The following is a 15,565-nucleotide window of genomic DNA, read 5'->3' on the forward strand; positions in this document are numbered from 1 at the left end:
TAATAAAATTGTGGTGTAGTATGATGTTTGCTATATAATATTTGAAGATATTAATATTTGAAACAGTAATATTTAGGAAAAATATTTTCGTAAACTATAGAGAAATATTTGAAATAATTATTTGCAAACTATCATGGAGAAAATATTAAATGAAAGAGTTGGTCGAGAATTCCTTGACACAAAAGCTATGGTAGTCGCACATGCTTCGATTAGGAGTTAGCATCTCAGAAATATGTTAGTACAACTCCCATATTTGTAGGGCGAACAATGATGCTAATAATATTGTTGGCCACCATGTGAAGTGAGAGCACAAGTATCATGACCATGATCTTTGGAAGCGAGTGTTGATAGAGCCCTGCAACATTATATCATTCTTCGATATGTCGATTAAAATTTGTAATCTCGAGGAAGAAATTGGTACCGGATGTAGGATTTGGGTGACTTATGATTGTCGGATATGGATCTTGTGATGTTGGTTTCACATTATTACAAATTTGCAAATTGTCTCTCCCGTCTCCCTAGATTTTGGTAGGCTCGAGAAGTGAATTGGCAGCGAGACCAGGTTATGGAGAGAGTATACAAAGGGGAGGGCAGAGTTTACATTTTAAATATCTCAAATTATGTTAGTTGCAAATCTATCAAGTTGTGGCCTATAGCATTATTTAAATATAAACCCCTTGAAAATCTTGTAAAACACTATCCAACGCTAGCGATATATGGACCACCTTAGGCAGGGTGAAAGAGTTATGGTCATCGCATATTGCTAATCCAGCAACATATATCTACAATAGAAACAAAGAATGAAACTTAACAGCATCTCGATTCTTGAAAGGAGTTGCATGAGTTGGTGTCTATATTGATTAGAGTTGATTCTAAATTTGTGATTTATGGTTCTTGTTTGACAAATACTTATGGAAAGACATTTTCTGATATGGAGTATTGAAGCATCTTGTATTCAGGAAGTGTAGATAAGTATTTATTATTTGTTAATATTACATTTATTTACTCGTGGCCTCTCCTCTATTTGCATTTCTATATGTACAATTGGAGCTATTTGCCTTGATCTTTCCTCCGAGAATGTTCTTGTAGGAAAAATAGAGTTTGACACTTATTCAAAGAAAAATAAATAAATAAATAAAAGCTTGGAAGATTGATGTTCAGAGGGAGTTTGACAGATTTATATGAAGGAGTAGATAGAGAATATAATTCAGTCAGCCTTCGATGAAAGTCAATCATTCACATAAATATTTATTGAAGGATGAAAATTGATTCATGCATTATATTTCCTATATGGGCTAACCTTATGAAAGGAAATATTTGAAACACAAGGATGCAAGCATATGGAATTCAGATTCAGAGGGAGATTCAGAGAGAGTTTGACATCTTCAAAGAAGTCTAAATGTCGATGAACTCGAGCTTCAGAGGGAGTAGTTGGGTTCAGTCAACTTGTGACAATCTTGATCATAGTGATTTAGAGGGAGTTTCATTGTTGAAGGTGAAACACTTATGAGGTAAACTTGATTTAATTGATTATTATACTAGTGAGATCATTTAATGCCTTATGGGCACTGTGTAAATCATGAGGAAGTGACAATTTCCAAATAATTATCACTTGTATTTGTTGATGTTAGTAGAAGATGAAAATCATACAATAACTTAATCTTCTATCATGATAGACATCGTATGATGACTGAAACAAATCATGATAGATGATTTCTAGCATGGTGGATTTGGTTCTTTAAATAGATCATGACCTTCTAGATTGTGATAGACATCGTGTGATGGCTGAAACCAATCACAATAGATTATGAATGTTCTTATGGTAAGTGCACATTACCTTTGAACAATTGTGAGTTATGGTGAATATCATGTGACTTGATATTCTTGGTCAGACCATATCTTTGATATCATATTGAGATGATATCTAAAATTGGGTATCATGTGTTAGGTGATTCCTCATATTACGTGTTAGGTGATATGTAAAATTAGGTATCACATGTTGGGTGATTCCTCATATCGCATGTTAGATGATATGTAAAACTAGGTATCATGTGTATGTGTTAGGTGATTCCTCATATCACGTGTTAGGTGATATGTAAAACTAGGTATCACATGTTCGGTGATTCCTCATATCACATGTTAGATGATATGTAAAACTAGGTATCACGTGTTAGGTGATATCTAAAACTAGGTATCACATGTTGGGTGATTCCTCATATCACGTGTTAGATGATATATAAAACAAGGTATCACATGTTGGGTGATTCCTCATATCACGTGTTAGATGATATGTAAAACAAGGTATTACATGTTGGGTGATTCCTCATATCACGTGTTAGGTGATATGTAAAACTAAGTATCACATGTTAAGTGATTCCTCATATCACGAGTTAGGTGATATGTAAAACTATGTATTATATGCTATATGATACTTCATATCATGTGTTATGTAATCACAAGATATGTAATATGATTATACCATTTATCTTCCCTAGCTAAGAGGGAGTGTTGATGTTTATAGCATCGATTGGATGTCATATGAGTTGACATTCTAGAAACCATTATTTACGATGAGGTAATATGTTATTCATATTGCGTATGAATCTTGTTTATTCTCTCTAAGCTAAGAGGGAGTGTTAATAATTGGTAGCTTTAGTTAGGATAAACTATAGTGCAATATATATATATATCTCACTATATATATATTTGTCATCATAGTAATTACATTCTAATGAATAGACATGTCTCGTGAAGAGACATGTCTATCCATACTTCATCCTATATTAGAGAGATGGCTGCCATTTGAAAAACACATACCAAATACAATGGCAGTGCTATTACATTTGCAGCAGATCCGGAAAACTCAATAGCTTTTAGTCAATAGCTTACCACGCAAGACATTTAATATTATCAAGAGGCTAGTGGCCCAAACTTGTTCAAGTCAAGCAAGTAAACATCCACAGGTACTTCTGTTCAACTAAACTACTCAACAAGAAATGAAATCTACTTCATGCGAAAGATTGAGGAAATCATGCAACACTTAAAGGAATAACAAGTAATTCACCATTATAGCCAACAATGAACTATATATTACTTTAAAAACATCATAGTTACAATTTGATCGAGTCTCTCCCTTAGCTAGCATACTCTGTTGTTAATTGACAAAATCATTTAGAGGTCATTAATGAAGATTTTGGAGAATGATTGTCATTGCTAGCAAATTATGAAGAAGTAAAGATCACAATTGAGTAGTTAAGCCAATAAGTAAATAGATAAGTGTTATTAGATGACAAAAGACACTATTGATAAAGGTGATAAGGAGAATGCTATCGGTAAACTTGACATCAAACATTATCGGTTAAGTAGCATTATCGACAAACAGTAAACATGACGAACAGGTAAAAACTAGGAATAATTTTGGTAAATTTGTTGTGTGATAGTCAAGGAGAGAGATCTAGTGAATCTAGACAAAAGATAGTGTAGAGCACGGGTCAAAGAATCAAAGGAAACATTTAATAGAGATTTTTGAAAAGATCCGAGTGATGAATTCAAGGAAGGATTAGCGGATGGAAATAACGTTAGTTTTCTTGAGAATGACATTACAAGATTTGGTGGAGCTGACCTAATGTCAAAACGTGTTACATGTAACCCTAATTAAGTTTAGGCAAACATGAAAGGTGAAGGACAAGTTAGAATAAATAGGAGATCAAGCAGAAGTATCAAAGAGGTACAAAATTGAGGAATGATAAAAGAGCAAAATAGTTAAAGGGCAAAGGAAGAGCTTAAAGGATTTGACAAGTTTTTGGTGTTAAGTTTTGAGCCCAAAAAAATAAAGAAGAAAAACAACAATGAGAAAGAGCCATAAGTGAAATCATAAACACCAGAATTATCTTGGGAAAACCCTTCGAGAGTGAAGGGAAAAACCCAACGACACAACACAAATATAACTTTATTGATAATGAAATGTTAAAGTGTACAATATCCTTTGCTTGATGCAAATATATAACAATAGGAGAGACTCTTCACATTATAACTGAAGGTCTCTTAAGATTCTCATAACTCCTATAATTAATTATGACTCTTCGAATATTCATGCCTCTATGCATGTGAATGACACATATCTCTCTACATTTAATATTACAAATTAAATTTAAGTGTCATTTTCAGCTGAAGATGACAATAACGGTAATAACGTCCAAATTTTGAGAGATAAAGATCTCTATCGCAGCTACAAACTTTAACACTCCCCCTTAATAAGTGAGAGATCTTTAGCTAAACAGTCACACAAAGCTACAACCAAAAATGTCAATGATAAATTCCGATCATACGAATTCAAAACATAATTCGTGTACTTACTCAAACATGAAAACCTATAACAATGAGTCATATTCATGGAATCACTCAACGTGGAAACTTGTAACGAGTCATATTCATGGAATCACTCAACATGAAAAGATTTGTAAGACTCACAACTAAGCCTTTATTCGCGGACTCTCTCAACGTGAACTGTCATGGAATCTCTCAACATGACATCCAACTCCCATCACGGAATCTCTCAACGTGATGACATAATGGACTCTCTCAACATGATGTTCGCTATCGCACAGTGAAAGAGTTATTATAGCTGATCTTACAATCTCATTTATTCACACAAGAATAAAATAGACAATAACAAACTAAGACTTGATTCCATTGAAGTCTCAATTTTTATAAATACCACAAGCATTACAAGCATATGACTTTCATAAGCAATCCCTCTGAAGCTAAAATCTCCCTCTCAAACTCAACCTCTCCCTCTAGAGCTATAATCCTTATCTTGTTGCATCCTGCAACCAAGAAAGATTATTAAAATCAACTATCAATGCTAAGCATAATCTCTTTTCAAGCAATATAACCATAAATACTCATCTCTTCATGGTCTAATCTCAATAAACACACATACAGAGGTTCAGAATGATGCCTCAATAGCTACTGTAAATTTCATAGCATCAATACAATTATAAGAATATAATATAAACATCACAGTAATACTTATCTCTTCAACTCTATGCAATACTATTTAACACCGAAGTCTCATTTTGTAGCTGAAGAATGCAATCAAAGTGTCGACTTGACACAATCTTGCATGAGATAATGACCAATGTGCACCCATGGTGGCCATGGATAAGATCAAGCTTTCTTAAATCATCCAACAATTGTTGATCCTCCTACAATCTTTAGATAAAAGAGCTTTGCACAAAGATACTCTTAAACTATTCCTCAATATTTTATCAAAATTTGAAGATTGTAAGCAAATATCACAAAAGAATATGCTGGAAACTTCTCTCTGAATGTGACTTTGAGTAAACATTCTCAAAGATCCTATAGCATCCATTTGCAACCAAGAGAGATTAGTAAAATAATCTTGTCAAACTTTCCAAAACTAACCATTTCATATATGACAATATAGTAGATGACTTTAGATAGGAAGATAACATAGAAAATACTTAGCTTCCTTTTTACGTTGAAAGTTATGCAAATCTCTCCATATGTAGCACTGCGTACAAGTAATCATCACCATCGACAATTATTGAAAGCAACGGATCATTAACGCATGAAAACAAGAATATGAGGAGAGGCTATTAGTTTTCCAGACGCACGTGTACATCTTATATTTCCAACATCCTTAATAATTTGTCACCTCTCATGGGAGATTAAGAATCTAACAGTACACAAATTTGTTCACTTCCCACAGGGCCAAACATTGCTCATCGGGTATGATTGATGCTTCAATCCTCGATAGCAGATTCTCCCTAGCACATGCACACCTCTTTTTGAACAAATGGTATGTTCTTTTCAAAAAAAAAATCAATTGCATACTGCAAGAGCCATAAAAAGCCATATATATTTAACAATATCTTCCCACATGACTTTTAATCAGAAAGAACCAAAATGTTGCATGAGATTCCCCCCGACGGTTATGCTAAAATCGACGGACTTGAATTTGTCCAAGAATTGCCTCAAGAAAACGGACAAAATTCCTGATACCATAACATCTTTCATATTGAGTGCAAATAGAAGAACGGTGATTAATGGAACTCTCTGTGTTCTATAAGGCATGTTGCAGATGAGATAATTATCATATATGTTGTAGGCAATTCATCGTAAAAGAAAATGATTTTGGTATTCACTTTGAAGACAGTTGTCTGCAACTCAAAATACGTGAACATACTCAAACATCCCTCTCAATAATCTTGATGAAGCCGCTACGAGCTATGAATTACAATCACGCTGATGCTCTACCAGCGACCAAACCTATGATGCGAAGGAGGAATAACCCCAACTCATGGACCTTTGTTCGGTATTCCTGCCATTGATTTTCTATTGGATTTAGTGACTTCACCTAAAATTAAAATAGCCGCTTACTTTCCTCTTTCGAATATTAGTGGGCATGAAAAGCACTAGGCGTATCCATGCTCCCCTTGACCAACAGAAATGAGAATAAGAATTGCACATTGAGATCATCACCAGGATAAAAAAAACTTTCTATGATCCAATGGCTTGCACAAACTCCATCGAATATTGTCCTGAACTTCGTTATAAATCCGATAACTTTTGGTGCTCCTGCCTATATGATGATATTATTTGCAGATCACAGATATCCCTCCAATTGAAATATTCAAATGCTCCAATAGATAAAATCAGGAACCGACTAATCTACTCTGAATCATTCAATATATATTCAGCAATAAGTTAAATCAAAACTTATCTTTATATTCAAGCGTTGATAGTTACAAGGACTATGGGCTATGATACTTTCATCGTTACTTAAAATTCTGTATCCAAACTTTAGATACTCTGACCAAATAAATATTCATCCACCTTTTAAATTTGCCAGGCAATACTTGGTCCTGTAACTCCATTTTCGAGCATACTGATGTACAGATATGCAAATCATTGCTTAGGCTCTTCCCTTGAGTGCTATCCTCATATGTTTCGTGAATGATTTACTTTTACTGACACATGTGAACACTCTCCAACTAGCTTTGATAGCATGTTAAGTTTTGAGCCCAGAAAATAAAGAAGAAAAACAACGAGGAAGAGCCATAACTGAAATCATAAACACCATAATTGCATTGGGAAAACCCTTCGAGAGTGAAGGGAAAAACCTAGCAACACAAGACAAATATATCTCTATTGATAATGAAATGTTCAAGTGTACAATATCCTTGGCTTGATGCAAATATATGACAATAGGAGAGACTCTTCACATTATAACTGAAGGTCTCCTGAGATTCTCATAACTTCTATAATTAATTATGACTTTTCGAATATTCATGCCTCAATGCATGTGAATTTAATATTACAAATTAAACTTAAGGGTCCTTTTCAGTTGAAGATGAGAATAACGGTAATAACGTCTAGATTTTGAGAGATAAAGATCTCTATCGCAGCTACAAACATTAACATTTGGAGAAAACAATCACACATCAAACTCTTGTTGATTCATTCTTAACCATTTAGCAACAAGATTGTGAATCCCTTAACCGAGTAGTTTTTAACAGGATTGAAAGTCTTCTATATGATATGCTATATAAAATCTCTAACAATGTGAACACTATATAAGTGGGATAAAATCTCTTAACAAAGTAGTCTTAAATAGGATTGTAGATACTTTTAATAGGGTATCAATCACTCCTAATTGTGTGAGTCACTGAGAAGGTGACAAACATTGTAGCTCTTAACAGGACATACTTATTTCTACAGTGACGTGTTGTGGGTATCATCCCTACTGCAGTTTTTTCCTCTAACCGAGGGTTTTTTGCAAGACCAAAATATCGCATTAGGAGTTATCTGTGTATTGTTAATGGTACATGTTTATTACTTTCAAAGCTTTACATTTCAGCAATAGGCAATCAATTATTTTATATCTACAAGTCTATCAATTTGGGATTAAAAGATTAAATAAGTGAAAATTTTTGAGGTACTGATTCAATTGTAGTTTGACAATGTAATGTTCAAGTAAGATCAAATCAGGGTGATGCTCGTTGTGTTCTTTGCATATTTTATTGTGGTGTATGCTTTATCTGCTTCGTAGCCTTTCTTTACCGATGATGAATAACTATGGATTAAAAGATTAAATAGGTGAAAATTTTTGAGGTACTGATTCAATTGTAGTTCGACAGTGTAATGTTCAAGTAAGATCAAATCAGGGTGATGCTTGTTATGTTCTTTGCATATGTATTTTATTGTGGTGTATGCTTTATCTGCTTCGTAGCCTTACTTTACCGATGATGAATAACTATTATGCTAGCGGTAATTTTCTAGTCTCGTTTTCTTATATGGCATTTGTTGATTCTTTGGCATTGTTTGCTATTGACAATCCGCTACTATCTCCCTTCATCTCCTATCCCTGAACTTTGTTGTCTTTTCTATGACAGTTTAGGCCGGTCTATAAAAATATTCATGAATATATTATGTGTTGGTTGATCATTGTTTCCCACTTTTATAATATATACATTGTTGGCGTAATATATAGTATTTGGTTGTTTCCAAGGGATGACAATTCCCTTGCAATTTCAGAAAATAATATTTTGTGTCATTTGTTGCATCTCTGAGTATTTCACCTTTTTATGGTTCTCAATTCCTTGACTATATCCTTGTCTCATGCGGTGACAATCCTGTTCGAACCCTGGAGTAAATTATTTTACTGTCTACCTGTACTTCTCTTTCCAATTTATATGTCTTCGTCTCTTATCTTTGTCCAGTCCTCCCAAACTCCTCTCCCCCGTTAAAGTTGTATTGAATGTCTTACTATATCTTGTTGAGTTGTGTTAATTTTCCTGGATCTGCTGCAAATGTACTAAGCACTGCCATTATATTTGGTATGTGTTTTCCAAATGGCAGCAATCTCTTTTTTAAATCGAGAATAAGCCATGAAGAGCCATGTCCCATGAATGAGACATGTCTATTCGTTAATTAGATAATTAATATAATAAAAAATTAATCATTGTTATATATATTATTTTATTATATTATTATATTAGTTTCTCTCATATAACAATGAACTTATATATATAAATTATATCTAATATATAATTATATATAGGTTTATTTGACAGAGGCTACCAAACATCAACACTCCCTCTTAGCTAGGGAGGATAAACACAAGACATATTACACCATTGGTAATATTAGGAATGACAAATTTTAAAGATATCTTTGATCATATTATGTCCACCATTTTGATATCATATTTGATATCATAAGTATTGGCCTTCAGAATATCAACATATGATATTCACCGAGTACTTTGAGTAATGGTCTCCAGAATATCAACACTTGATATGCACCATGTACTCAATAAGGTAATGGTCTTGATATCACGTTGCTCTTGTTGTTGAATTGCAGAGATCCTTGTAATCTCATAATGTGTGAGAATAGCAGGATGAACACCCAATGTCTCATTCTGAGTGAATGCTGGAACATTGAGATTTCCTGGCGTCAATGCCATGATCATTCCTGGTCTCCTGGGTACCAGGGTTACATTCTGGATTCTTTCAACAGCTTGCAGGAAATCATGCAGGCGTTCAATTATGGGCTGATCAAATCTTTCTGCGTATGACCCATAAATATTTGCCTAGCCGTTGTCGATGACAATTCCTTGAAACTGTCGAATTGGCGGATGACATTCTTCCTTTATGATGTTGCGCCAAAAGATGAAGCTGGTTCTTCTCACAGTGGGAAATTCTCCTCCTTGTGTGATCCTGAAATCATAAGAGGTCAGGACATATGAAACAATGCGATTAGTGACACAGAGAGAATATCCTTCTTCTTGGTTTACACAATTTCGAACCCTTGGTCTGAATCTCCTCCAGTGTGAGATTTGGGCTTCGCAAGATGGATACAACAACCATCTGAGCTCAAGGATATTGGACCAAAACCTTAAACAGCTTCGGCTACCATCTTCAGTATGCATGTGTGCTGGCCATCCGAGCAAATGATACAAGAACTCAACATCTCCTATATCTGTAGAATAAACAGAGAAAGGTAACAAGAGATGCTGATTAGTAAACTGTAAAACATTTAGGAACTGGGTATTGAGATACTCTCGAAGATCTGCAAGAATCGACTGTGCTTCATAACGGCTGATACTGCGCTCCTGCAGCCATCGAAATGCATTGCGAGCTATCATTCTACGATAGACATGATTAGCTCCCAACTGAGAATTCAGATCTCGTTCCCAGGGCTGACTGGTTTTGCTTTCTTCCACGATCTTGCAGTAGATGAAACTGATTTGTCGCTGAGCTTCCATGATTCGTTGAACTCCTTTCTTTCTTCTGCTGATTGCCAAGACCGATCCTTCGTGAGATAGGAAATCTGCAAGCATGTTCTTTGTTCCAGGGATATGTTCGAACTTTATAGAGAAATGGTTGATCAGGGTTGCCCACCGGAGTAACTGGTTGCGTTTAACTTTATCCTCGGATTCGCCCTTCAAGAAAAATGCCAGGTGCTTGAGATCAGATCGTACAATAAATTCTTTATCAGCTACGAAGGCTTGAAATCTGACAAGACTTCTGACCAATGCTAAGAGTTCACGATGAGTACTTTAGTAGTTTTTCTCAGTGCCTTGGAACATACCGCTTTCATACTGGCAAACAACTTCTTTACCGTCCAGTTTCTGCTCTTTGAGGACGCTGCCCCAACAACACTCAGATGCATCAGTCTCAATGATCTTTAATCTGTTGCCTGGCAAGTGTAAAGGTGGGAGTTTGGTACACCATTCCTTTATCTCATTAATTGTACGATCATGAGCTGTCATCCACTTAGAGTCCTTTCAGAATAGTGGAGTTAATAATGCTTTCGCATCTGCTACTTTTTGGAAAAATTGAGCCACATAGTTAATGAGACCTAGAAACCATTGAAGTGACTTGCGGTCTTTTAGTCGTACATTTTGAAGCTTGCTGAGAATGTGATCTTGCGCGGTTATGGTACCTCCACGTTTGATATGAAGGCCGACATAGATAACTTCTTCAACTGCCAATTTGAACTTCTGGGGATGCAACAGTAATCCATTCTCAAGACATATTTCTCTGAATTTAAACAAACAATGAAGATGGCTTTTATAGCCTTTGGTGAAGATCAAAATGTCATCAATGTAGACAAGCAGCCATTTATCATAGTTTCTAAATATTCTGTCCATATGATGTTGAAATATACTTGGTGCAGTCTTCAATCCAGAGGGCATAACATTCCATTCGTACAATCCCTGAGGGACTGTGAATGCAGTTAACCATCTATCTAATTATGCAAATTCAATCTGCCAAAACCTTTTAGTAAGATCAAACATAGAGTAAACTTGGGCAAAGACAATCTTGTTCATTATGTGCTTCAGGTTAGGAATGGATGCTGTTTACTTAACAGTATTTTGTTCAGAGGTTTGTAATTAATTACTAACCTTTTCTCAGGAAGCACTTTACCTTCTTCGTTGTACTTAGGCACATACATTGCAGCACAAGCAAAATGAGTTTGAGTTTGAGAAGCTCATCTATTTCTTTCTTACAGGCATCCTGTTCATCAGGAGTCTGTACTATATAGTTTGCCGTGGTCTTAGGAAGATCAATGCCTGATTGTATCTGCAGTTTACAAATGAATCCTTTTTCATGCCTAAGCTTCTGTCTTACTGACAAATCTTTAGTCATAACTGGTTCATTGTTTTGATTTTCTCGTTTCTTACCAGTTATCACATCATAATACTTTTCTGGATGATTCTCAAATTCTTTTCCAATCTGACCAATCTCCCCCGCCCCCAAAAGTGTCTGAAGGTATTTTTCGAAATGAGCAGAAAACTCATGCTTGTCTTGGGCAACTCTAAGAGGGTTTGGTATCTTTTTCATGATATTGGGATACTGGAATGGCTGGTAGGTGACAGTGGTAGGAGGCTGAGATGTAAATGAAGCAAAACCAAAAGGAAATTCTATACCATCTGTCCTGACATTGACTGGTAACCATTCTGGTGGTAAACCAGATCCTATAATGCCATCTACCCCATGATTATCATATTGCAAAAAACATACTGAACTTTCAAAAATTTGAGAACTGTTTGGATAATGATACCTGAATGGGATTATTGCAGCTTTTGTCATCTTTGTTTCTTGACCATTTCCAAACGTTATTATTGTGTCTGCATCAATATTCCAGTAATCTTCTGGAAAACACTCTCTTCTGGTTGTATTGACAGATGCGCCAGTGTCATACAGGAACTTGAGCTGATATTGTTTCTGATTTGGCAACTTGATTGGTAACATTACAGTCATATGTTGATACATAGCTCGAATATGCTCCTGATGTGCTTGCTCTTCAAATTCATTTCTTTGATGCATCATTTCTTTGAAAGATTGAGTCATAGCTTCTCCTGTGTCTTTGCACTGAAGATGTGAGATATCTTCCATATATCCGTGCCTCTGAGATGACTCAATGGGTTCAAATTGTTCTATAACTGCTGCTCTTTGCTGGGCTGTTTCACATGCAGTTGTTTCTGCACAGAGTATCAAATTCTCTTTTTGCTTATTCATTTACTTCCTTAAGGAAGTCCTATCTTCAATTTTGATTTCAAAGAAGGACAGAAGGAACCTGTTTGGGATGAAAGTCTCATTGAGGAAACCTACAGATCCCTTGGTTTGAGTGAAATTACAGAAGCCAACTTCATTACTTACTCACCAACCAACTTTAATTGTTGATCTTCTAATGGTTTACAGTTACATTAACAACCACCTTAAAGTTCACAAGTTTTTACTAGCCAAAAAAGTTTGAGTCCTGATCATTATGGTCATTGTCACAGTGAAATCACCAGTGTGGGCATGCTACCTTACTTGTATCGCTCTTTGTTTTCTATATATTGACAAATTTCCTAAGTTACCAAATTATCAGATTTATTGGCTGATTCCGGGTATGGTACGTGCCAGAATATGGTACAATTTGGAATCACTTTGGAATTGAACTAGGTTCAATTTTTTAGGGTTTGAAACTTTCTTGACTTTTAAGCTGAATCCTGATGATTGTGATGCCAATTAATTATTGGTACAATAGTTTAAAAAAATCACTTTTGTAGTGCTGTAAAAGAAAATCCTAAGCTGTAAAACAAATTGTTTTTGTTTTCATTCTTCTTAGGCTTTGTTTGTTGTGTGCAACTGCGGGAAAACATGGATTTTCCACTGGTAAATGCCATTTTTCTACATCTTGCTAAAAAGAGGATGTGAGTAGGACATGAATGCCAAGAGGAGGAATGCACCATTCATTTCTTGGTTGAATAGAAAGATGTGGATGGTAACATCTAAAATTATAATAAAAAATCTTAAGTTTGGAACAAATTGATTAAGTCATCAAACCATTCATTTCGGATTGAAAGTTATAAATTATAAAATATAAGTTTATAATTTATATAACTGTTTTTTAAGTATTAATTTTGAGTTTTAAATTTAAATAATATTGTACAATTAGGTAATAAATTTTCAGCTAGGTTCATGGTAATCATATCATTGTCCTTCAAAATTTGTGTGAAAGTGATTTTTTGTTTCTTTATGATATCATTCCTCATACTTACCGATCATTAAGAGTCCGTATTTGCAATCAACTTAAATCCTTTTTAAGTTAATTTCAATTTAAAGGCATTAAATGTTAATTTTTCATTGTTATTGAATTAGTGTATTTTTTACTGATGTGGACATTCACTTTTGGTTATTGACAAATTGCCACTATGTTCAGTGTAATCATGTTATGCACCAACTCCTAAATTTGTGTGTGAAAGTCATTGTTTGATTCTTAAATGTCGTTTTGTATACTTACAATCTAAGAGTCATGGCAAATTGATTTAAATCCCATACAAGCTATTGGAAAGATAAATTTTCAGATACAAAATTTTGTAATAATATTTGCAATCAACCTCGATCCTTTTTAAAAGTTGGTTTCCGTGTAAAAGCATTAAAATGTTTGTTTTTCATTTCTATTGAATTCGTGTATTTTTAATTGATGTGGGCATGGGTTGGCTTCTATATTTGGGGATGCAAACTTTAATTTGTTAGAAACATAGACACCATGAATGATTAAATGGGCTAGAATGTTATCCTATCAGGGCACATTTTATGATATGCATTGATTTTGTGGCTATATAAGCAGCAAGATATGCAGATTCATTGTGAACAGCTAGTGTTGTACAAACTTGTTTGATTGTTTTATTTATAGTGTGATCTTTGATTGTCATTGTAATGTTTCTTGTTATAAAGGTATATTTACTCATGGGTTCGAAATTCCAGGTATGGATGGCGTGGACAGTCTCGTGATAGTATTGGGACAGTCCTATGCGTTGATGATGATGGAATTCTCAGGGTTGGATTTCCTGGAGCATCTCGGGGCTGGAAGGCTGATCCTGCAGAGATGGAAAGGGTTGAAGAATTTAAAGTTGGGGATTGGGTGCGGATACGACCTTCACTTACAAGTGCAAAACATGGTCTGGGGTTAGTAACTCCTGGTAGCATCGGAATTGTTTACTGTATAAGGCCAGATAATAGCTTGTTGCTGGACTTGAACTACATGGCAGGACCATGGCATTGTGAACCTGAAGAAGTGGAACCTGTTGAGCCATTTAAGGTACTAATTTTTTTAATCACGACAGATTTACTACTTAAACTTAATTTTTGTGCTTGTAATGTTTATTTCTGGTTCTGGCCATTCATCTTCAGGTAGGAGATAAGGTTTGCGTCAAGAGGTCTGTAGCTGAACCGAGGTATGCATGGGGTGGGGAGACACACCACAGTGTAGGTAGGATAAGTGAAATCGGCAGTGATGGCCTTCTCCTCATTGATATCTCTGGTCGTCCCATTTCATGGCAAGCAGATCCATCAGACATGGAGAAGGCTGAAGATTTCAAGGTACTATATGTTTTTCTTGAATAATCAAAGATGAAGGGAACAATGCTTCTGCAAGAGCTTTAGAACTTTTTTCTTTCTTTTTGTTGAGCCTATATCATCCTTTCCATCTTCCAATTATATTGCATCATTAATCATGTATTTCTCTTTTAGAGTTAATGACTGAAGTGAAAATATTTTATAGATTAATGAAAATGTGATTGAGATAATATTCTTTTTGGATTCTTCTGTTGGTCCTTTTTTTTTTTTATATAATATGAGATACTTGTTTTGGCTGGGTTTGCTCTCTTTGAGAACTGTTTTGAAAACAGGTTGGCGACTGGGTTAGAGTGAAAACATCAGTTTCTTCTCCAAAATATGGATGGGAGGATGTCACGAGAAATAGTGTTGGGATTGTTCACAATTTAGATGAGGATGGTGATATGGGTGTAGCTTTCTGTTTCAGAAGCAAACCGTTTTCTTGTTCTGTGACAGATATGGAAAAGGTTACACCTTTTGAGGTTGGTGATGAGATACATATTATGTCATCTGTCACAGAGCCTCGTCTAGGTTGGGCTCGTGAGACATCAGCTACAACAGGAAAGATTGCAAGTATAGATATGGATGGTACATTGAATGTAAGCTTTTTGATTTAATCAATTTATAGCATTTTCCTTTTATCA

The 15,565-nt window shown here is 35.0% G+C and overlaps 1 protein-coding gene across 1 annotated transcript in view; it reads left to right on the plus strand.

Annotated features, from left to right (window-relative positions):
• KEG (protein kinase KEG) overlaps positions 1-15,565 on the plus strand; it is an 88,851-nt gene that overhangs the window by 71,588 nt on the left and 1,698 nt on the right. Inside the window, exons 14-16 of the mRNA XM_089818630.1 lie at positions 14,292-14,625; positions 14,718-14,906; positions 15,215-15,520. Coding sequence (XP_089674756.1) covers positions 14,292-14,625; positions 14,718-14,906; positions 15,215-15,520 — 829 coding nt within the window. The remainder of the gene's footprint in view (positions 1-14,291; positions 14,626-14,717; positions 14,907-15,214; positions 15,521-15,565) is intronic.

Source organism: Cupressus sempervirens, chromosome 3 (genome assembly GCF_028749045.1).
Source record: "Cupressus sempervirens isolate cs-2001-9-10 chromosome 3, ASM2874904v1, whole genome shotgun sequence".
In the NCBI taxonomy this organism is placed as follows: domain Eukaryota; kingdom Viridiplantae; phylum Streptophyta; class Pinopsida; order Cupressales; family Cupressaceae; genus Cupressus; species Cupressus sempervirens.